The 23,954-nt window shown below is 42.2% G+C and overlaps 1 protein-coding gene across 6 annotated transcripts in view; it reads left to right on the top strand.

The window, feature by feature from the left end:
* PAPPA2 (pappalysin 2) overlaps positions 1-23,954 on the top strand; it is a 271,490-nt gene that overhangs the window by 105,802 nt on the left and 141,734 nt on the right. For all 6 annotated transcript variants that reach the window (XM_021933974.2, XM_021933973.2, XM_021933976.2 and 3 more), the window contains 5 exons: positions 9,586-9,879; positions 11,586-11,778; positions 15,217-15,338; positions 18,761-19,250; positions 22,254-22,382. In XM_021933974.2, the coding sequence (XP_021789666.1) occupies positions 9,586-9,879; positions 11,586-11,778; positions 15,217-15,338; positions 18,761-19,250; positions 22,254-22,382 (1,228 nt within the window). The remainder of the gene's footprint in view (positions 1-9,585; positions 9,880-11,585; positions 11,779-15,216; positions 15,339-18,760; positions 19,251-22,253; positions 22,383-23,954) is intronic.

The following is a 23,954-nucleotide window of genomic DNA, read 5'->3' as shown; positions in this document are numbered from 1 at the left end:
CAGCTCACAAGCAACATGCCCTCAGGTGCATGAGACCTGAGGACCCTGTGGGAGGAAACTTGAACCTGGATCATGGGGGTTTAAACATAAGGGATCTTCAGATGAGTCCGGATGAAGTGATTCTTGACTGGGGGAAAAGAAAATATTTGAATGATGGAGTGGGTTATGGCTTCACATGGATAGGAACAAACAGGACCCGGGCTTTTGTTTCATCATATGTAAAATGGGGATAATAAGCATGAGGAAGAATGTCTGGCATACAGCAGGAGTTCAGTAAATATGAGCTTTAATAGTAGTAGTAGAAGCTTCAAATACAGTGTATCTGTGGTTGCCTTTCCTGGTTGTGCCTTCAGTCTTCAAGATAGAAACTTTTTCAGTGCCCTGGAAAAATCTTGGCTCTTTTATAAAGGAAAGAAATGTGTTTTTAGGAATGCATCTGCTTGCAGTGGTAGAACTGCTTGTAAGAAGCAGAGAGAGCTTCCTTACAAATCAGAGAAGGAAAGGGTAAACAATGGTGGGTGGTCTGGGGAGGTGAGCAGTCTGTGAATGTCCTGGAGCCCAGTGGACTGCAGTGGAGTACCTGTCACAGGGTTGGTACGGGTAGGACCACTACCTGGGAGAAGGCAAAGCAGCAGCAGTATAGGTGGCAGAAACTAGCTTGGAGGTGAGATACCCCTTCCTCATGCAGAACTTTTGCAGGGGTTCTTCCAGGACAAACTTCAGCTTTCTTTCAACCGAATAGTTAGATATTGAGATTAAAGTTTACATCAGTTGTGATACATTGATGCACAATGTGAATGAAGCCTCAGGTGCTAAGAACTATTCATAGATATGGTAAGTGGGAAGTCTTTGATAACATCAACCAGATTGTTTCTGTGGAGTCTGGGTGCAGAAACCAGAGTGGGACAGGTAGAGGAACCCACAGAAGGTGAAGAAGGGGATGTGGATCTTTCAAGAAGTTTGACTGTGAAGGCATAAAGCACTAGGGTGGAGAAGGTGACGGTTAGAGGGTGATGAAGAAAGTTTTGGATTGAAAGAGACTTGAGCATGGTTATAGTCCACAACCTGATGGAGGGAGTGCTCTGAGGCACACCAACATTTGTAGATCATGAAGGTGTTAACTGGATTCCGTGTCCTCTGAGGGTATTAGTCATTAAAGGATTGGGCTAGAGCAAAGCCACCATTGAGAGCTAAGGAATAAATAAGATGTGTAAACTGGAGTGCACATGTAAATATTAGAGGTCATAGTCATTCATTAGGCAGCCTATATGACATAAACAAGATGAGAACTGTTCCTGATAATTACCCCTTGGCTTCTGTTATAGATGATTTAACTGTCGGAAGATGACATTTAGTAAATGACGCTATTCTGGGTGCCTTGGAGTTTGGAAAACAGGGAGCACTCTTGGATATTAAACACTTTAAACAAAATTAGCATAGAATTTGAATGCTGTACTCTGAAATTTGAGTGCCCAAAACAAAGATTCCTGCATTTAAAAGCATGTGATGTAAATACTCACTTTTATATATGGTGATTTGAAAGGTCTTCTCTTCTAAAACATGTCCTAGTACTCATTGAATCCTTGATACTCCAGAACAGTGCCTGGCATAGATAAATGCTCAATAATGCTTAATGAATAAATGAATTATAGGAAATATCTTCCCCACTCATACTCTATAGTGCCTAAAATTCTGTCATGATTTTCCTGCAAAGTAGACAAAAAAAGAATCCATCATGAGGTTGTGTGTGTGTGTGTGTGTGCGCGCGTGCGTGCACGTGTGCATGTGTGAAGCATTGCCCCCATAATGGAACAAGGAAAGGGTTATATATTAAGTCTCTAATGCCTTGCTAATAACATCTTCAGTTTTAATTCAACAGATTACTTTTCTCCACAATGTGGGAGTGGCTAGCGCTCCCTGAGTGCTTGACTGTTGCAGATGGGAGTAACTGAAAGGGTTTACAAGGAGACAAAAAAAAAAAAGACACCAGATTCAGCAAAATCTTCACCCTCTACACATGCTTGTCTTGGTTCAGTCTTGACTGGAACAAAGACTGCCTTCTAATGAGACCACAAGCTGTACAATCAAGCCAATACGAGATTTGGAGATGAATGGCTCCTGGGCTGGTTCTCTTAAAGATTCACTTCTTTTTCTAGCTCCAGTTATTATTATTTTTAATTGTCCCCATTTCCTTCTCTCCCTTTGCCTACCAGTCCACCTACACCACTTTTTCTTTCCTTGTCCTGACTTGAAGTGCTCCTTCCCTGGACCCCAAGGCACAGTTTTATAACTTCGTCCCTTCATTATGGACGGCATGTTTTGAGGAGCAGTTTCACCAGTCACTGGAAGTAATTACATAGGCACTTGCAGACCAGCCCTCAACCTCCTCGTTTTATGGGCATATAATATTCAGCCCTAAAAATTTTACAGAACTGTTTTAGAGTTTTTCAGCCAATATCCTTTTCTCAAGCTGCCCAAAGCTATTTTATTTATTTATTTATTTACTTTACTGAAGGTGGCTTTGGGGATCATTCTCTTTACCGTGAGCCACTTGGGTATTCTTGTGTTAAAGCCTGGAAAAGCCAGTAAGAACTTAGAAATATAGAATCACTTTGGAAGCTTGGCTGTTTACTACTAAGATTTCATCTTCTAATTAGCAGATTCTTTCTTTTCTTCCCCCACACCATCCCCTAGACCACACAACAACTCTGTCTTATTGTTTTGGCTTGTCTTTTGTAATCAAGGCTGAAAGATCTTCTAAGAAGGCATGTGTTCTCCTGCTGCCAGTCCATTAAGGAACAGCTGTGCCACACACGGCCCCCAGTTGCTGGGAGCCCATTCATATTGCGTTCCATGTACAAGTTGTTGGTACTGGCACACACTGGGTTCAAGTCTTGGCATACACATTCAGGCATGCAAGAAATGTAACTTACTTTATTCTTCTGTCATTAAACTTTATTTCTATTTTGAGCCCCCATGCTACTGAGTAGTAGTAATTTACTCTCAGTCAATTATGCCTGTTATGCTTGGGGCTGTACCTAACTGTGGAGATGGCTTGTACGTGCTGAGACCACAGGGAAAATGATTCATTTTTGTCCTTGGTCACCAGGTGTTGCTGGTCACCTGAGATGACCCTGGTTCTCATCACATCACAGAGACATCCTCAGGGAATTTCTGGCAGGCTGTGTTGCCCTTCCTGCTTAGCTCTAGTGGTCAGTGGTTCCTCTCTAGGGCTAAGCCACTTAGGAATCTATTACCGTAATGAAGCAAGATCCCTCTGCTGTCAGATCACACAAACCTATTGTGGGTTTTTATCCCTTTTCCAGCTCGAAAGTCAGGGTACAGTCGACTTTATTGGACCCACTACCAACTATTCATTTCCATTATTTACCTTTCGCCTCTTTCCTCTTCTTTCAGCTTGGGAGAATCATTTCTAGGCTAATGTGGTAGTGGTCGTGTTGGTAGTGTGAGAGCGAGGGTCCCTGTCTTCAATCCATCTACCATGCTGGCTAAACTGTGGATGGAGTCGTTTCAGGACCCAGGTGGCAGAGGCTTAGAAACCCCACAGCCAAAAAAGGATTTCTTGTTTCCTTGCTTTTCATTATGTTGTATTACTTCCTAGTGAGGTTAATACATGTGGAAAAGTCTGGCATTGTGAATTGAGTGGAGTAGGGAGAAGAGAAGCATGGAACCACTAGGATAAAATGTTAGTATTTCCAAATTTTTTCCATCCTTTTACACTAGTACTTTAAAGTTTCCCCTGAGTAAGTATTCCTGGTCTTGTTATCAGTCCGTCGACAGTCTTGCAGGATGGGCATTGGGGAAGTGAGTGAAGGTGGGGGGGCCTGAAAGTGCCTCAGAGTGGAGACTGAAGCATTGTGATATAGTTGAAAATATGTGTGTGCATTTCTTTTCTCTTCCTGTTTCAATGTGTCAGACAAGAGCAGGAACACCAAAGAAGGGATTCAACTGTAGGGGATGGAATCTCGTCCCTACCCCACTCCCCATTCTACTATCATATTTTATCTCTCATCTGTGTCTCAGTTTTGTCATCCAAGATAAGGAATGATAAAAATTAATGGTTTTGAGTATAAAAATGATAATCATATTCCCCATAACTAGAGAGTTGGAAGGGAATGATTATTGGCACTATAGAACAAAGACATCTTGTGTAAATCTGATCTAACAATAATTTGAGGTCTATGAAGAATTATGCCAACAGCCCCAATTTGGTAAGATTTCCTTTCCTCCTGCAATTAGCAGCCTAATTTCAGACTTCCAGGAATAAATTTTGAACCCTAATATGTTGTCTATGAAGAGAATGGGCACTTGTCTATTTGCAGCCCTCTCAAAGTCTTGCTTGTCTTCTGGATGCCTGCGGTTGTTAGGATCAGAACAACATGAAGACAAAGTATGAGCAACTTAGAGGAAAATCAGAGCTTCTTGCTGAGGTTGTTCTCCTACTGTGCCTGGCAATGCCTGGTTTCAATCTGGGAGGTCTGTCTAATTTATGGTCAGGCCCCACCTTCTTTTTTATTTTTTTATGAATGAAGGTTAGGTGGGAGCCAATGAAGGTTATAGGCAAATGAACGTGTACTGCCAGATTGCACATAGAATAATAATATTGACAAATGGTCTAATACGTTTTTTGAGTCTCTTTGTTTTAGGAGATAAGCTAAATGCTTATTTATTTACCTTACTACTTTAATCTTCATGAAAATCCTTTGAGGTAGCATCTCTTGTTATTACCATTAAACAGATCAGTAAACAGCCTTGAGAGCTTTTAAGGAGTGTTTCCCCATATCAGGATCAATACCTTTACAGTGCCAGCTAAAGAAGGAGCCCTGGCCCCTCCAAAGGCTACCTTGTGAGAGAGAAGCTTCTGCCCAGTGGTGCAGGAACCACATGTAATCACGCACAGTCTGACCCATGTAACTGGAAGAAAGTGTGTGTGCAGATTCTAGCTTCAGAAGATAATGCTGGTTCATTTGAATATTAATATAAAATGGTACTGACAAGTAGCATTTCTGACTATTTTTTCATTATTCCTATGATCTTGCCCCTGAGAAAGGATTGCAGCTTTTCCTGAAAGCAGGGGAATGCACAGTCCCTCAGGCCCCCTCCTCCTCATTGGGGGAATACTTAAATGCTGGTGATGGCAGGAAGGGATTGCCACTCTGGCCACTCAGTTTTTATTTATTATTTATTATCACATCTTGTTCCTTTTAATGAAAAGAAATGCTTGCATTCCTCTTATTAAATTTTGGGCAACATGTCTTTATGCCTCCCTCTGGCTTTGGCATGAGTTCATGTGTATGTGTAACTTTTATTGAAACATGAAAGAACTTTTCTAAACTAAATCACCAAATAAATTTAATGTCTTTCCTCACCCCTACATCGATGTGAGTGTGTGTGTATCTCAGTGAGTAATGAAAACCCACTCCTTAATAATGTGAGTATGTGTGTCTGTGAGTGATTAAAACTCCTTTCCCTAATAACGTCACAAGTTTGATTTGGTTGGAATAAAGGGTGGGTGGGAAGAAAAGTGTGAGACCCCGTATCTGTGAGAGTGGATGAAGGGTGCAAACCGGTTGTATTAGTCCGTTCTCATGCTGCTATGAAGAAATACCTGAGGCTGGGTAATTTATTAAGGGAGGGCGTTTAATTGACTCACAGTTCAGTATGGCTTGGGGGGCCTCAGGAAACTTACAATTATGGCAGAAGATACCTCTTCACAGGGGGGCAGGAAAGAGAATGAGTGCGAGTATGGGAAATGCCAGACACTTATAAAACTATCAGATCTCTTGAGACTTACTCATTGTCATGAGAACAGCATGAGGGAAACTGCCCCCATGATTCAGTTACCTCCACCTGGTCCCACCCTTGACATGTGGGGATTATGGGATTATGGAGTTTACAATTCAAAATGAGATTTGGGGTGGGGACACAGCCAAACCATATCACCAGTGGAGAGGGAGTGAGGATTAAAGGGTGGCTAATCCGGGTCACTTGGAAATCCACAGCAGGTCCGAGAGTAGGATGGCTGGCTTCTCACTGCCAGCTTTCCCCTTTCCCTCAGGCCACTGAGAGTTGGGAGTCTTGGAACACAAACTGCAAGGCCGAGGCAGTGACAGTCCAGGACAATACAGATTCCTTTACATGTATGTGTTCATGACTGTCCCACAAAGCCTGCATGTTAGCTCTCAGAGTCTGGGAATACAGATGGGAAGAAATCTTAGTGATAAGTCAATCTACCCCCTCATTTTACAGATGAAGAGATTAGGGGAAAGGTTGAACAGCCAAGGCCATGGAGTGAGTGAGGGTCAGCTAATGGTTCACACTCCAAGCTCCTCTCGTTCTAGTCCAGGGGGATAATTTTATAATCTGGTGCTGTAGTAGATATAGAATTACTATAAGAGGTCTAGGACCTTGGGATTTTTGTTCTCAACATGTGTTGGTGTGCACAACAGTCATCCCTAAATTAGAGCAATATTTTGTTCTATATTTTCTGTATTTCTTTATTTTGTGCAATATTCTAGTTAACACACATGTAGTTACTAAACCCGTTGCCATGTCTTCCATATAAATGAGTTATTAGCATAAGTACATCTCTCTGCAATTGAAAATATAACTTGCAAATGTGTGTTAAAATGCTTATGTTTTTAGTGGAAATGTAAGTGTTGTTTGATTAAAATTTTATTCTTCTGTGTTGGAAATGTGCACCAAGAGTGCTACACTGGAGAACCCTGGCCAATTGTCCTGGGTATGGAGGGGATTTCCTGGGAGTGTTGAGGGCTTGCATTTTTATGCTTCTTCTTCCAGTTATAAACAAGCTGGTTTATTGAAAGATGGCTGTTGCAAAATATTTTTAGATTTGGAAACATCTCATTTGGGGTTGAGGTAGAGACTTCTGCTGGTTGATTAGAAGCTCAATATTATAATGACTACCCCGTATTCTCAAGTGTTTCCAGTCCACACTCCTGGTCATCCCTCCTTTCTTGGCACATGTTGATTTTGCCATCCTTTCTTCCTAGAACCATCTTTCTTTTCATCTATATTTTCTTTATCTATAACTGAAGGAGATCACAAAAGGACCTGGACCTGGCTGGCCATAGGATGTGGGGATATTTGATATTTTGCTCAGAGCTAAAATATATGAGTAGAAGGTAACTATTGATTTGAACTTTTTTTTTTTTTTTCTGTCTTTGGTAGTGTTTCTTGGATTGTGCTCTGAGACATCTGGTACTCCAGAGATGTCAAAAGATATTCTACCTCGGACACGTTCTGTGTTCAAATAAGTTTGAAAAGCAAAGGGTAAAACTCAATTGATGAAGGACTTTTCAGGGCCTTTAATACAACAGCTCACTCTCATGTACATTATGGATTTTTCAGGAGGATAGTATGGCATGCTGCATTTTCCTCAAGCATATTTAACCACTGATGCCACTTGTTTTTTCAAAGTATTACCCTGGTTCAGATTTTATAAACCCAATTTGGGAAGAAAACTAATCAATGTAGATACTTAAACTTTATAGGTAAATTGTGTAGCCTTTCAAAATCCTATTTCTGAATATTAGTTTTATTTTAAGCCAAAACTTACTTAGAAATGGGGGAAAGAAAGGAAAGAGTAGGCAGAAAAGGGATTAAACATATGTAGAGGTTAGAAGTGTGGTGGAGGAAAAAGGAGGAAAAAGGTGAAGGCACCTGGAAAGAACAGAAAGCTGTTCTCTTAGAATTATCTCCACTGATGCGAAGGTCGACATTGCCGTTAGAGGACTGGAGGAATAATTGTACATGAACATTGGTGATGATTACTGCTGCCATCGGATATGTAAACATGAAGTGTGGGCTCTTGGAAAGTAGAAATACTGTGTTTCTTCAGGTTTATTCAAATAACAGGCACTCTTGAATCAGACCTGTTTTTAAGTTAGTTTAACCTTATGTTGACATCATGATGCACAAATGAAATAAATATTCAGAAAATAACTTTATAAAAAAAGAGAAATAAAAAAGGATAAGTTTAGAGAATAAAAATTTTACCAGAAGTAGTAGAAATAATAAACATGGGAGGTGAGGTCTAGTTTCACCTGAGATGTGAAAGGAGACACTGTATCTTAGATGAGTTTGAGCATGGCTTGAGTAAGGTCAGTATGTTCGAGTAAACTGGGAAAGACTGGAACTTGGACTTAAAAACTGTCCTGTGCAGTAAAGTAGTCACAAGAAAGTCAATTTAGCTGCCTATTAGGTAGATCAGTGGGTGTGGTGCCAGATATCCTGTGATTGTCTCCTGCCCATAAAGCTGTGTATGTGGTTGTCTAAGGGATGTTGAATGGAGGCAGGAATAGGACATAGTCCTTGGAATATGACCTGGCAAGTGAAAGAGCTATTCTCCTGGAGGACCTACTATACTCAGAAGACTATTGATATAGGGAAGACTCAGGTGTGAGAAGTGAAGCAAGTCCTGGGAACTGGGATCAGACCTGGGACAGAAGGGCAGGGCCAGCTGGGCAGCACAGCCAGGGGTGACCTTGGACCCCAGAGGGTTGATCCAAGGATGTTGACATTCCCTGTTTCATCTCCCAGAGATAAGACTAGGCCTGGTCCTGACAATTTTGGGGTGTAAAGAAGGAAAGCTAGGTGGCTCAACCATGGGAGAGGAGGGAAGCAGGGATTAGGATTCCAACAAGCTACACAGATAGAAGTTGGGTCACTCAGAGATCCTTAGCCTTTCCTTTTGTAAGTTTCCAATGATACCATTAAGTCTCCCATCTAAGCCTGATTGGATGCAATGAACTCTTCCCTGAAACACATCCCTTCGTGTTCTCATGGAGATTTAGGGGGAGTGAGGGTGGGGCATATTCTCATAGTGACTGTGACATTCCCAATTTTGTGGTAGTTCAGTTGAACTTATCTTTTGTCTAACTAGTTGTTGAGAGTAGGGATTGTTAAATCAGAAGCAGCCTACACAGCTGTCATTTCCTTTATGTGCCAAACACTGAAAAAAAACAACAACAAATTTTAGTGTTATCATCCCCACTTTACAGACAACAAAACTGAGTTCCAGGAGGTAAGACAGCTGTTCAAGTCCTCAAAGCTGGGATGTGGAGGGGCAGGAGTTAGATCAGATTTCCTTGACTCCAAATCCCATGGGCTTTTGCCTAGAGTAGTGATTCTGAACCTGGGAAGTTTTTAAAAATGTCAATGCATGAACCGCATCCTCGAATGTTTGGACTCAATTCATCAGGGGTAGTATTTGAACCTCTGTATGTCTTGTTTTAGCTCTCCAAGGTGATTTTAATATGCATACAGTGCTGAGAATTCTGGCTCTCTATTATGTCAACATTGCTATCCCAGGCCTCTAGTATAACACTCACCCATGTAGAGGATAAAGAAATGTGTATTAATTTGTTTAGAGGGTTTCTGTGGCAAGAAAGAAGAGCAATGACTGTATGTCATCAGAAGTTATAAAGTGACTCCTTAGAGGCTGAAATGGAATATTTGATGTTTATCAGAAAACACAATGAAGGATTGGAGAGCTGCTGTTCATTCTGTGTTCTGAAAGGCTTTTTGAAACTTTCATTGCAGGTGGTATTGTCCTCAGCCCAGCCTATTATGGGATGCCTGGCCACATGGACACCATGATCCATGAAGTGGGACATGTTCTGGGACTCTACCACGTCTTTAAAGGGATCAGTGAAAGAGAATCCTGCAATGACCCCTGCAAGGAGACAGTGCCATCCATGGAAACGGGAGACCTCTGTGCCGACACCGCCCCCACTCCCAAGAGCGAGCTGTGCCGGGAACCTGAGGCCATAAGTGACACCTGTGGCTTCACTCACTTCCCAGGGGCTCCGTTCACCAACTACATGAGCTACACGGGTATCACCACTGTCTTGCTTTGTTTTCTATTAAGAATACATGGGGGCCTTTGAGAGCTGGGAGGGTGGAGGTGTGGGAGCTGATGGGAGAATGAGTAAGTGGTCCTTTGTGTCAGAGAGTTGAAGTGTATTTATTACAGGGTATTATTATTTTTTCATGTCTTTGAAGAGCTTGAAGAAATACTGAAATATTAAGGTACTTTGTTCACTGAATTCTCCTCTACTAGATATTTAAAAATATACTTCTATCCTTGGTAGTAAAAAAGGCACAGAGCTGAAAGCCCTCTTGTGATCCCCTTGACTTCTAGAATGTAGTTTTTTTATTTTTATTTTTGCCCACATTCTTAGACATTTACTCTGAAGAAGAGTCCAGTGGAAATAAAGGAAAAGAGTTTATGGGTCAAGGTGGCCCTTTATATTATTTTTGAAGTTGGTCCATGAGGTGGCTTGGTTAATTTAGGCTCAGGATTTTTTTTTTACTGTATGTTATTAAAAACAAACAAAATCAGATTCTCTTTTTCCAGCACTGGCCAAGTACTAATTCTTAGCTGCCTGCCACCCTCTCCCCACCAAAAGGTGACATCTAATTTTTTTTAAAAAATGGCATCTTCCTGGCCCTGGGAAAAACTTGTCATCTGATCTTTCCTTCCTTAATTTAGCTTCTGTACTATTCTTCACTGTCTCTCATGCCTTCCTTGTTTCTGGTGAAAAGTAATAGTGACTGGTTTCCTAAAATTTGGACTCAAATTTTTCCCTAAAATTAAAGACTTATTTGATTTGATTACGTAGTCCAATGGTGAAATAAGATATTTTTTTCCGTAAGTTTTGGGGTCTTGTTTGGTGACATATTCTTCTAGAACTATCCAAAAAAGAATAAACCACTACACCCTGATCATGACTTTGAAGAGAAGAAAGCATGATGAGCCGGTTCTGTCTGTCACCTTTCAAGATGTGTCTATCTGATTTTCATTGCGGTGAATAATTCAGGTGTGTCAGACGTGTAAGCACCAGCACCTTTCCTCCCCCATCAAGGGGCAGAGACACCAGACGATGCCATGCAGAAGGCAGAGGTCTGGAGGCAGCACCTTTGAAGTGGGAAGAGGAAACATTTAAGAAGCTGAGTGAGGCAGTACTTGACTGGTGTGTTTTCACTGAAAAAGTCCCTGGCACTAAGAAAACTCCCTTTCCAACCCTATGCAAAATGTACCTGCTAAAGAGACCTTGCCAGATCCAAAAGTAAAGCTGAGACCACCATTCCCAGCCCTGCTGTCTCCTTGACATTTGGCTCTCTTTCCCCTGGAGCAGCTCTGAATACTCACCAATGTCACTGGGCGATAAAGCAGGTGTCTGCAACTCCACAAATGTTCACAAGTGGAAAGGCCATCTGTTGAAACACTGCCATCTTGTGGTTTGCTGAATAAGCAACCATCAACTCAGAGCAACCTTAGTCTCACCCTGGGATGCCCAACTTTAAGGTCATGACCCTGCTTTAGATGTAGAACTGCTACATCTCTGGTCTCTGTCTTCTCTTACCCTTTCCAGCTTAGACCCTTTCTGGAACAGATTGCATTTGTTCATTCATTTAACAAGTGCTCATTGAGCCTAATAAGTTAACTCAGCCATGAACAAGGCACAATTTATCCCTGCCTTGGTGGACTTGATGGGTTAAAATCTCCATCTCTTGTGCTACCTTTTTTGTCTCCACAGATGATAACTGCACTGACAACTTTACCCCTAACCAAGTGGCCCGAATGCATTGCTATTTGGACCTGGTCTATCAGCAGTGGACTGAAAGCAGAAAGCCCACCCCCATCCCTATCCCACCTATGATCATCGGACAGACCAACAAGTCCCTCACTATCCACTGGCTGCCTCCTCTTAGTGGAGTTGTATATGACAGGTGAGAGAGGCACTGACCATGGGTGAGCTGTTTTATTTCTCTGTGGCGTTTCATATAAATAAGAGGAAGAATATGAAGCCAGGGGAACTCCAATTTGGAACTATAAATGTGTGCACCACTGCTCAGAGCTGCTGCTCCAGCCTGCTCTGTTCTCGTTGCTTTAGCAGAACTCATGGGCTCTCTTGGGAGCCAGTGGCTCATCCTAAGTGCTCAATCCCCCTCAAGGAGGCCTGGAGAGGTTGACCAATGTGACAGGGATAAATTGGCAGAACTGAGAGGGCATCTGCCATTTGCCTCTGTCAGCTGTTCCTTCGTGGCATGAGGGTGGAGTGGTGGCTTGCCACTTGCAGAGTGGTGTTGGGGGAGGGATTACAGCATACTTCTCCAGGCACTTCTGGGTGTGGGTGGATGGCAGTGTGCCCACTGCCATAAGCTGTGCATCAGAGGGCTTCCCTGACTTATGAGGGTGCTTCTGACACCTTCTCAGCCTCCTATGCCTCCCCCTCTTACGGCCACTATCTCATGGAATTGTCATCCTCTGCTTATTTTCCTATCTGCCCCACTTGACTGGTAACTATTGGGGGAGGCAGGATTCTTTTTTGTCTCTTTGTCTCTTGCCCTGCCACAACAGACACCTAATATGTGTTTACTGAAGAAAAGCATTACACCTAAAACTTTCATTCATCCTTTGCATATTGGTTTGAAAGAATATCAGATAAACTGTTGTAGAAAGGAAAGGTAGGAAAATGAATGACATCTGATAATTGGTGGGGGATGAGAGAATATGGTTTCACTGAGAAGGACCAGAACCCCTTCTGTGACCTGTGCGGGTTGACCTCATTCAAAACCTACTGCTATATTCTAAATAACGACAGTCCCTTATCTATTGGTTGCACTGTATGTGAAGTGTTGTGCGAGGTATTTTCCTTGCACTTGTCTTATTTAGTCTTTGCAGTAAACACAGCTCCTGCTAAAGAAGTGAGAATTCTGAGGCATAGAGAAACATACAATGACAAGCCCAAAACCCCACAACTGACTAGAGGTGTACTGGGGAGTCCAGTGGAAATTTGGGAATAAGGAACACGGAATGGATGATTTCTTTTAATTTAGAGCGTTCTCATTTAGCACATCTCTTCTTCGTACCACACTTTCCCTCTGGGTGTCAGGCCTCAGCTAAAGAGAAGGGTGTCCCTGGAGCAAGTTTCCATGCCCTTCAGCTTTGCTGAAGGCCTAGGGAGAGTGGCAAGAGAGAGACAGGGATAGGAGGAAGATGGTGAATCCTCTTTCACAGTGGTGTTTCAGCCTCTTGGGATCTTGATACCTGTCCCTGATACCTTGATACATACTTAGTGTGTGACACCACTTAGACCTCACAACCCTACAAAGTAGTTTCATGGTCATCAGTGCCCAAACCCTCATGGGCTCTGTTTGTGAGTCAGCACACATCTATGTGATGTGTGTGAGAATCATCTTCCTACAAGTGTGACCTTGTGCAGCTTTGGTCGAACTGCCTGAACAGCAAGTCCTCTTTGGGTATGTGCAAACCAGAGTTTTACATCCGTTTATGTAACACATGTAAACAATTTAATCTTTGAATTCTCTCTCTGGTACAAACGTTACGATAAAGCGGACATCAGTACGGGTGTGCTGAGAGTCTGTTGGCAGAAAAGCCTGCAATTTGCTTCCTTTTCTCAGCTAGGTGGACTGCAGTTTTGAGACCTCCCAACATGTGTGTCAGGGGGACTCACGTCACATGCCCAGCAATTTGTGTCATGCTTGGAGATGTGTTTACTCCACCCCAGCAGGTATTTGGAACCCTTATGTCAGAGAAGAGCCCCAGCTACGCACTTAGCAGCAGCCCCGGAAGGGCCAAGTGCATCAAAAGAATGAGCTTTGGAATTATGTTCACATTAGAAGTGAGTGCTGATTGGAGTCGGAGGTTGGATCTTAACTACACCTTTTAGTTTCCCAAGTATTGGACTCTCAATGGTGTTTGGGAACTTCCTCAAAGGAATTAAGGAACTTGTTGTGACCTTAGGCAATTTACTTAACCTCTCTGAGCCTGAGTTTTCTCATTTGTAAACATAAGGTTATTACAGGAATTAGAAATCATTTATGAAAAGCACGACATAGTGGCACAATGCCAGTTATGTGAGGTACTTCAGAAATGGGAGCAGCTGTCATAATCACTACCTTTATTTTATAATAGCATTTTTCTGGCATATTACAAGATGTTATTCTTGTTTTCTTACCTTTTGAGAGACCCTGACTTGATGCCTCCATTTTCAGATGCGTCATTCACAAGTGGGCTTCTAAAAAGATTCTAAGGATCAGAGGCAAGCCCCATGAAGTGACTTACCATTATTATGTAGTAGCTATGATTGCGTCTACCTCTTCCAGTTACCTCAGTTACGGTACTTGTAGAACTTTTCATAAACTGTATTAATCACCTCATGGATATCCATAAAACAAGCATTCACAGAGGGACTGCTGGATCCAATCCCTGTGCTACCTTTCGGGAATATAAACAGGAATAAGGTTTTGTCTGGACCTGCTCACAGGCAAAGGAGAGGAAAGAATGGGAATGGAAATTCTCAACACCACATAGCAGAGTCCTAAGAGAGGAGCCAGCAGGTGAAGTGGGTGCACAGAGAAGGGAGTACTCAAGTGCTACTGCAGAGTTTACACTTGAATGGTTCTTGAAGGGTAAGTAGGAGTTTGCTAAACAGAGAAGCTTGGAAAGGCTATTTGAGAGAGAATAGCAGAGAGAGCTCCATGTTTTATGGAGCTGAAGAGCATGATGTATTTGTGGAATGGTGATCTGTTCATTGTGCTGGAAATACAAAACTCAGAAAGGAACTGCAGTAGGTGAGGCTGGAGCTAGCTTGCGAAGGGCCTTGAGTCGTGATAAATAATTTGGATATATCCCCAAGGGCAATGGTGAGCCAAGAGACATTACATTTCACCTGACTTTTATTTTATGTAAGTGATTTAAAGTAGGGAGCTTAAAACATAAGGACACATATAGCTAATAAGTTTATGTGGGAAATTATTGTCTGTTTTAGTGGGGGAAATTCAAGGAGGCTTTAAATGACTTATTGAGAGTCAGTGTAGAAGGGAATTTTATGTTGAAAGATTGAGATTTTAATTGTTTGGTGTTTACTTAGTTCCTAGGACAGAAACTGCCCACTTTCATCTCCAAAGGCCTCTTTTATGACTTAGTTAAATTTTTCTGCTTCATGATCTTGAAATTTTCATGTCACTGAATATTGCAAAGATGAGATCCACACAAGAAAAAACGATTGAGATACAATTGTTCTAGGTCCTTACTAACCATCAACCCTTCCCCTCCCCACACAAAGGTCTTTCTAATTTTCTTATCCCAACTCATCTGATGAACTCTCCTCATCTCCCATCTCCATCTCTTCATCTCCCCAGGGCCTCAGGCAGCATGTGTGGCGCCTGCACTGAAGATGGGACATTTCATCAGTATGTGCACACAGCTTCCTCCCGGCGGGTGTGTGATTCCTCAGGTTATTGGACCCCAGAGGAGGCTGTGGGTAAAGTACCATGATGCTTTTTCTTTATAACCTGGTGACCACTGAGGATGGGGGTGGTGGTAAAGAGTGGAGTAGTGACATGGCGAGAAAAAGGCAATGTGTGTGTGTGTGTGTGTGTGTGTGTGTGTGTGTGTCTGTCTGTCTGTATGTGTTTTGGCTGGACATCTTCAGGAGCCTTGCAGAAACTGCCTGGTGCTGCTGTGTGGAGAATGTCCCATATGTGTCTAACATGGAGGCCCCATGGCTGTGGTGAAGCAGAGATCAGCATATAGGACAGAAGAGTGGAGAAGTCAGCTGAACTCAGGGTGTGACTTCAGGGTGAGATAGCTGGGAGGTGTAGTGTTATGTGTGCCTACTGGTCCTTGGAGCAGCTGTGCCATGTGACAGTATAAGCTGACCTCTTACTCCTGTATATCAGGAGAGTAATAGAGAACACAGTGCAGAGAACACTCATGCACTGGCTGAGCGAGTCTGGGTGGGGTGGGGGGAACCAGGTGTTCCACACTGATCGTTCTTGTCTATGCTATTTTATGAGTCTATTAATCACTGGTACTGGTTGTGCTTTGGATATGATCTGAGTTAGGCTCCAGGAAGCGGAAAATATTTTTTGTTATCTTTTTTTCTGTACCTCCCCTAACTTTTCAAATAGTCACACATTCACTCACATATGTACATAAATGCCCCTAAGATAAATTACAGCACGAATCTTTTCCCAGTTCAAGTCAGAAAATACTGTTGACAGGATTTTAGCACCTCCTAATGAATGGCTTGACTTCTTCCATCATCATCATCTTTAATGTTTACCTAATTATCATCTTTTTTCTTTGCCTTTAAAATATTAAGACACTAAAAACAATTAAATAAGATGTGTTGGGCAAAGTCCTGTTTGAATTAATCTGCAGTCTTGATTGTGACATGAAAAAAGGAGAATATTGGTCTGAGAGTCTACAGTATCTGCAAGATATAATCCTGAGCTCCCAGTCACTCAAGTGACAGGGCTTCAGGGATAAATCTGGAAGGAGATAATTTACTTGATTGATTGTATATGACTTTTTTCAAGTGAGAATTTTCAGGGAAGAATGGAAAGTGAGTATAAAATTTACTGCTTTGGACTCTAAACAGATTCGCATTTCATAAAGAGCCATTTTTTGTGTGTGTGGCAAACAGTCTGTCCTGTGCTGGTGTTTTAATGCCTGTTTGATTCCCTGGCCCAGTATTTTTTTCTTTTTTAATTCTAGGGAGGAAAAAAATCAGTTATCTGAGAGAGGTAAAAGGAATTAGAAGTTCTAGGTTCTAATTCTTGTGTCTTGAGGCAAACCAAGTCAACTTTCAGGGCTTCCATTTCATGCTTTAACATGAAGTCATAATAGAAACGTTTTGACTGTCAGTGCTACTGTTAGGCTGATTTCTAAGGACCTTTATTCTGCTAGTGTTGGGGGCTTCATAATAATAGTTAAGAGGCCAACAGAAGTTTTTAGGACTACTAACATTGGACTTCACAAGCATTAATTCATAAATCATTAATAAACTAAGTATATATGAATAATAAGAAATACTGGTCTTCCTTTACTTTGAAAGGGTGAGGAACCAGGTCATATTTAAAATATACACTATAAAAGTAATTGAATCTCTAACAGAGCTGGCACAAACACACGTATTTATAAATATGTCTAATGAGCACTACTTAACCACCAACTGTTTTCTAAATGCTATGGGGATTAGAAAACTAAAACAGACATATGCCCTGCTTAAGCGTCATCTTCATGGTGAGAATTTTCTGGCTTCATAACCTAAAATAGCTCCCAGCCTCACCTCGTAATTCTGTATCCCTTATGTTCCTCCACTTGTCTTCACAGATGTCATTACTACCTAGTATTATACTTTATATCCCTTTATATATTTATTGTTGCATCTATCATTTGTTGTAAGATATAGAAAGGCAAGACTTTCGTCTCTCTTGTTCATTCCTCTATCTCTAATACCTAGATTAGTATCTCTAATACCTAAATTAGTTCTAATGACTACGTTAGAAGTACACTACCAATTTTTGTTGAATGAATGAATCAACTCATAATAAATGAATCAACTCACAGTATAGGTGAAAAACAATAAAAACCATAAAATGTAACACACCACACACACACACACATAGTTGCACACACATATTTTTGAAATTAATAATATGTGTTTATGTTTCCTGCTGTAGTTTCTCCCTGCGGCTACCTCCTTGCTCCCCATACCTGAACTGAAAGGGAAATTGCAATGTTTGAACTGGTTTTCTCTGGGCTTTGGGACATAATTCATTTTCCAAATTTTGAAGGGCTAAATACTTCTACTTTGGTAAATGTAGATATTTAATTTCTCTAGAACATTGTATAGATCTACACTGCCCTAGTAAGGCAGGGGTTAAACATTATCGCTTATTTTCTAAAAGAGGAAACTTAGGCATAGAAAGATGTGCCACAGCCACTCAGCTAAGGGCACAGGAGGCCTGACTCTGCTGGTTCTCTTTTTTTTTTTTTTTTGAGACAGAGTCTCGCTCTGTCGCCCAGGCTGGAGTGCAGTGGCGCGATCTCGGCTCACTGCAAGCTCCGCCTCCCGGGTTCACGCCATTCTCCTGCCTCAGCCTCCCGAGTAGCTGGGACTACAGGCGCCCACAACCGCGCCCGGCTACTCTGCTGGTTCTCGATTCAACACTCTCTCTTCAACTCCCCTCACACGACAGAAGAGAAAACCATTTGGGTAGATTATTTCCATGGAGCTGACTTTCATAGATTTGTGATATTTGATTTTTTATTATTACATTTTTATTGGCTACTGGATCTTCATTTGTTTCCCACTCCATAGTATGTGTTTCTATTTCCTGCCTGCAGTTACCTACCTGCTGACACATACCTGAACTGAAAGGGAAATTTCAATGTATGGTTTTAAAGTTTATCTAACCATCAGTTGAAAGGATTGCCAGGGTGGGATCTTAGGGAATGAAAGGAGTTTTGTGAAGAGCCCTACAAAGATTGCAGTGACAGGGTGAAATCATTGGTCTTCAGAAGCATTAATTTATCGTAAGTTATGAATGGACTAATCACATGTAATTCTCTCCTCAAGGATTCTTTAAGGATATGACTTTTCTGCAGCAGCCTCATGTTTCCACCTAGGATATGGGTTACTCCCTTCCCAATTCCTGGCTGGTTTCCTCTTGCTAAGGGCACCATGTACAGGAATGGGGTAACAAGAGTGTAATGCTTTTTACTTTTACAACTTTGTTCTTACTAGTACTTAAGATCTAACCTGCTAAGATGACCAACTTCTACAGGAATTCTAAGCGTTCTCTCTGTAGTTCCTCTTTCTAGCTGCTAAGGGCTACTCATTTTCTGACTTTTAATGGCTGCTACTGATGTATCTTTCTGCTGATCTCCCACCAGGTCCTCCTGACGTAGATCAGCCCTGCGAGCCGAGCTTACAGGCCTGGAGCCCTGAGGTCCACCTGTACCACATGAACATGACGGTCCCCTGCCCCACAGAAGGCTGTAGCCTGGAGCTGCTCTTCCAATACCCGGTCCAAGCTGACACCCTCACCCTGTGGGTCACTTCCTTCTTCCTGGACTCCTCGCAGGTCCTCTTTGACACAGAGATCTTGCTGGAAAACAAGGAGTCTGTGCACCTGGGCCCCTTAGACACTTTCTGTGACATCCCACTCACTATCAAACTGCACGTGGATGGGAAGGTCTCGGGGGTGAAAGTCTACACCTTCGATGAGAGGATAGAGATTGATGCAGCGCTCCTGACTTCTCAGCCCCACAGTCCCTTGTGCTCTGGCTGCAGGCCCGTGAGGTACCAGGTTCTCCGCGATCCCCCATTTGCCAGTGGTTTGCCCGTGGTGGTGACACATCCTCACAGGAAGTTCACAGACGTGTGAGTTTGGTAGCATGACTATGGGGCTTCCTGGGGCTCTGGGGGTGGGTTTTGTTACTTTTTCCCCGCTTTTTAATATTCAGTCATGCCCTTCGTTGGAGGAATGTTTAGACTCTCAGAGGGGATTTTACTGTAAAGCGGCGTATCTGAGGTAAAGAAAAACACTTCCCAGAAAGGGGCAAGCAGGTGTCTGATTGCTGATGCCATCGTCATGATTATGGACAAAACAGGTTAGTGTATGAGATGTTTCAGTTGAACTGAACATAATTGCCACAAATGAGTTGATCAGAATCACATACTCCTGTCTGGTGACAATTTAATTTCTAATTCTTTGCTTTAGCTGTCTGATCATCTGCCACAGACCCCATAACATTTATAAGGTATAGTCAATTCTTCTAGTGCTATGCAAGGAGGCCAAGGGCCCAGCAGACAAGACGATGCACTCAGTTCCATGACTCATTCATGATATGCATTTCATTCTTTCCCCTTCTCTCATTTCTCCCCCCAACCCCCCATCAACCAACTCTCTTTTATCTTTCTCCTCCAGCTATCCTCTTTCTCTTAGTTCTGTCTTTTCTTCCTACCTTTAGTGAGTTCTGCTATGTTCCTGGCACTGCATGTTCAGTGCTGGGGGCACAGACTAAGATGAGGTCCTTACCTACAAAGAACTCAATGTCTGGAGCAGGAGGCTGGTACCTCCAAAGGCAAATTCTCTCAACTGCATAACCTTCTTTGGAGACTGCCCTGAGGGCAGAAATAGGGCAAAACAAAGTTTTATCAGAGATGCTGTCAGTTAGTTTTTGCTGCATTAGAAATCATCACAAAATGTAGAAGGTTAAAACAACAAACATTATTTCCCATAGGTGGGTTGAGTGTTCTCATCTAGACTGACTTGGCTGGTGGTAGATGACCCAGGATGACCTCCCGCACAGCTGAGACAGCTGGCATGGCTGGAGAGATGAGGGCCTCTTTCCTCATGGTCTCTCAAGACTTGGCCTGGGCTTCTCATGATAGTGGAAGGGTTTCCAGCAGCAGAGAGGGCAAGCCCCTAAATGCTTACACGTTTCAAATATTTGCTTTATGTTATTCATGATAATGTTCCACTAGCCAAAGCAAGTCACACAGCAATTTTAGACTCAATGGGTGGCAAAATAAACCCTCCCTTTTGATGAGAGAGGCAGCAAAGTCACATCATAGAAGGGTACATTGGGGACAGGGTAGTCATTTGGCAGTCTACCATAGCTACAAAAAAAATAGAGATAAATGTCCACCTTGAACTTCATTACATTTTTCTTCCCATATTTGCCTGTCAATTAGAATTAGAAGGTAGTGAAATGACCAAAAAGCTAATACAAATGCAAAGGTAGCTTTAAAAAGAAAAAAGAAATGTCATTTTGAACTTCTTAAATAAGGCAGTTAAGATGACATTTGTTATCTAGTTTGCTACACACACACACACACACACACACACACACAAAGACACACACATGTTTAAGGTCAATAATATCTCATTTTATAGATGAAAAATCTGAGGCTTAACTTTGATTTGGTTCAATAGCTAGTAAATAGCAAAATTGGAATTAAAATCCAATTTTTCAACTGGATCTCATTTTGATCCTCTTGCTTCAGTAACACTGCCTTTTACAGACTCAGATCCTGGAGGGCGTGGGCTACCTGCTGCTGAGTTTTTCCTCAAGAAACATAAACACATGCTGATGTTTCCATCCAGTCCTTTCCCCAGCCACAGAAAAGTGTGAAGCTTTTATGCATGGCTGGACAAGCAGTCTGACGGAAACCGCCTTGTAAAGGGAAACTGTCAGCATTGATTAGGATGTAAAATTGGTTTTGCTTTAGAAATATCTGGCATTCTCATAAGAGGTTTGCTTCCCTGGGGGATGTGGGGGTAACTAATTTGGAAATTTAAAAGACTTTAATATCTAGGTTTCTTTTCTATTTAAATATTTAAAAGCCAGCACAGAGGGTTTTAAAGATGTTTTTGAAACCCTGAGACATTTCCTGGTTGCTGGTTGCTGCATCAGCTGAGGGAGTGGAGGCTTTGTGGGTGAGCTGAAAAGTCTGTTAAAGAGGAGAGAACCATGTCAGAATACTGATGGCAGCCACTCACGGTAGTCCCAGCAACCCTTTGAGATCCTGTTTCACTAAGTAACTCCCATCCTAGCTTGACTTTGGTGATAGTTTTCCAATTAGGGTAGGCACTGGGCAAAATTAAGATGAAGACAGAATTTGTCTTTCGGATCAGAAGCTCCCCTTCTTGAGTCCTTTTCCTCTTCTCAGTGTCCTGCCTTTCACCCTCACCACACAATCAGTGCACCTGGGCTCTAGAGAGTCTGACAAGCTCCTTCTGTCTCCAGGGTCAACTGATACGACTCCATTCCTGATACCTACATACTTTAATAAGTTTGGAGGTGAGCAGTTGTTTAACGCATTTCTAATTGTGGAACTTCTTGAATCCCCCAAATTGTGACCAAAGGTATTCCTACCTTCTGTTATGAGACAGTTTATCTTACTCCTAAGGATTCAGTCTCCTCAAGACAAAAATTCTCTTGAGAGAAAACTATGATCGCAGACCCGAGAAGGGGGCCTTCCTGAGCCCAAACACTGAAGCTTTAATCTCCAGTTTCTTTGATTACTTTGATGATACAGAAGACTGGCTTTTAAATAGTTTTGTTTTGCTTTAACATGGTAAAAATGCACTTGAAATACCATCTTCCTAGATTGACTAGGACTGTTAAGTTCAGTGTTAACATAGCAAGCATTTACTGTGCATTTACTCCGTACAACGCACAGGGATACAGAAATAAATATGGTTTCAAACCTTCTGGTAAGACTGTGCCCTGATCTTTGTTTTAGACAACGCAGCATATGTTTAACTTTTATGTTTCCCATAATATTTCCCTTCAATTTCTGCAAACCATCAACGAAGGACCCAGGGCATGCCTCACTTTGTGGCTGTAGTGGTCACAAACCCTTTGGTTTCCATAGGGAGGTCACACCTGGGCAGATGTATCGGTACCAAGTTCTAGCTGAAGCTGGAGGAGAACTGGGAGAAGCTTCGCCTCCTCTGAACCACATTCACGGAGCTCCTTATTGCGGAGATGGGAAGGTGTCAGAGTGAGTATTGTGTGTGTGTGTGTGTGTATGTGTGTATCTGAGCAGGGACACTGCTCTGAACAGAAGTTTCAGGAGTCTGACTTGTTTTGGAAATGTAGGGAGCAAGGCACCATTTGATTCTAGTGTTGAAATTCTAAAATCTGGGACTTGGTTTTGTCAGGTCTTGAGATCTGGCATCTCTAAATAGTTATGGAGGAACACACTTTTATAGCTAACCCCAGAGTATTGAGGTATTGAGACTGATTATCTGGGAGCCCCTTTTATGGCCTCAGCAAGCAACTGCTGGACAGTGATTCAGGGAAGGAATTTATGCAGAAGAAGGTTACTCATCAAATGATGCCGAAAGAGGATCTCTTTTGAACAAATGGCCTATTCTACTAACTAGTTGTGTGATCTGAGGAAATTCAGTATAGCTTTCGGATCTTCAGTTTCTCATGTAAGCCTTAGTAGAACTGATAACAATATAATTTCCAGCTATTCTGTAAGCATCACCAAGGTAGAAATGGAATCACTCTTTCTATTTCTTAACATACCATGTTACTTTTCTTGTTGCCCTTTTGTGACATTAACATAGAGGACTAATTAATTCATTCTGGTTTGCCTGGGACTTTCCCGGTTTTAGCACTAGAAATACTAAGTCCCAGGAAATCCTGGACAGTTGATCACCCTACATCAACCTAATTTTAATGCTCATCTAGCCTTATTTATTACTTATATAAAGCTGCTGGGATTAGGAGGCTGGAAGACAGACACTGTGATTTGTCTTAGATTTTGCATCCTAATGAGATGGGTTATTTGTATTTTCCCAGACCAAGTGAAGATATGTCATATCTTGAAGCCCTATTGGGAATCAATTCTGTAGCCTTTCTTGGGATTCCATCCCATCATTTAGCAGTCGCTAAACATTGTTTATCTCCTCAATCGTCTAAGATCCTGAAACTATAGTAAGTCTATTCCTTGTCATAGAAGTATAAACACTAAAATGTTCCCAGCCCTCAATAATATGTAGAAGCCATTGAAGTCACCTCAACCTTGCTCATGTGCTGTCCCTTGCCACCTAACTCAGCCTCAGCCTGCCACCTTCCCTCCTTCATTTCAAATCAAATTTCTCCCTGGGATGCTTCACATTGCAGAGGACAGGTCCACTTGATACTGTTGTTGTTTTCTCTGTTTTGGTTGCTTCATTGTAAACCTACAGCCCACCAGTTAATGTGTTGGGGGGCTGGATAACCACTACTACACTGGCAGGACCCTCCTTGAACAAAACACTCTGCCCCCTGCCCTAGCGTCTTCCAAGGCAGCTGTCTAATGGTGGCCACCCTGCAGCCCCAGGGTGCCATTTCTGCCTGAAGCATGTGGGGCTGAAAGGGTTGGAGAGCTCTTTTCCTACCCTGGTTTTGCACATTCTCTCACGTGCCTTAAAGCAGCTTCATCTAAGGCAGCACTGCTTGACTACTGGGTCTCACGAGGTTTCTTATCAAAATATTCCTTGAAACTTCTGCCTGTGTTTTCTTCTCTGTGTAACTAGTGCTTCCATCCAATGAGAAGGTATGTAACTCCAAATCTGGCTTA

The sequence above is a fragment of the Papio anubis genome, chromosome 1 (assembly GCF_008728515.1).
Source record: "Papio anubis isolate 15944 chromosome 1, Panubis1.0, whole genome shotgun sequence".
Lineage (NCBI taxonomy): Eukaryota > Metazoa > Chordata > Mammalia > Primates > Cercopithecidae > Papio > Papio anubis.
The sequence above is the reverse complement of the archived record's forward strand: the minus strand, read 5'-3'. Positions and strand labels throughout refer to the sequence as shown.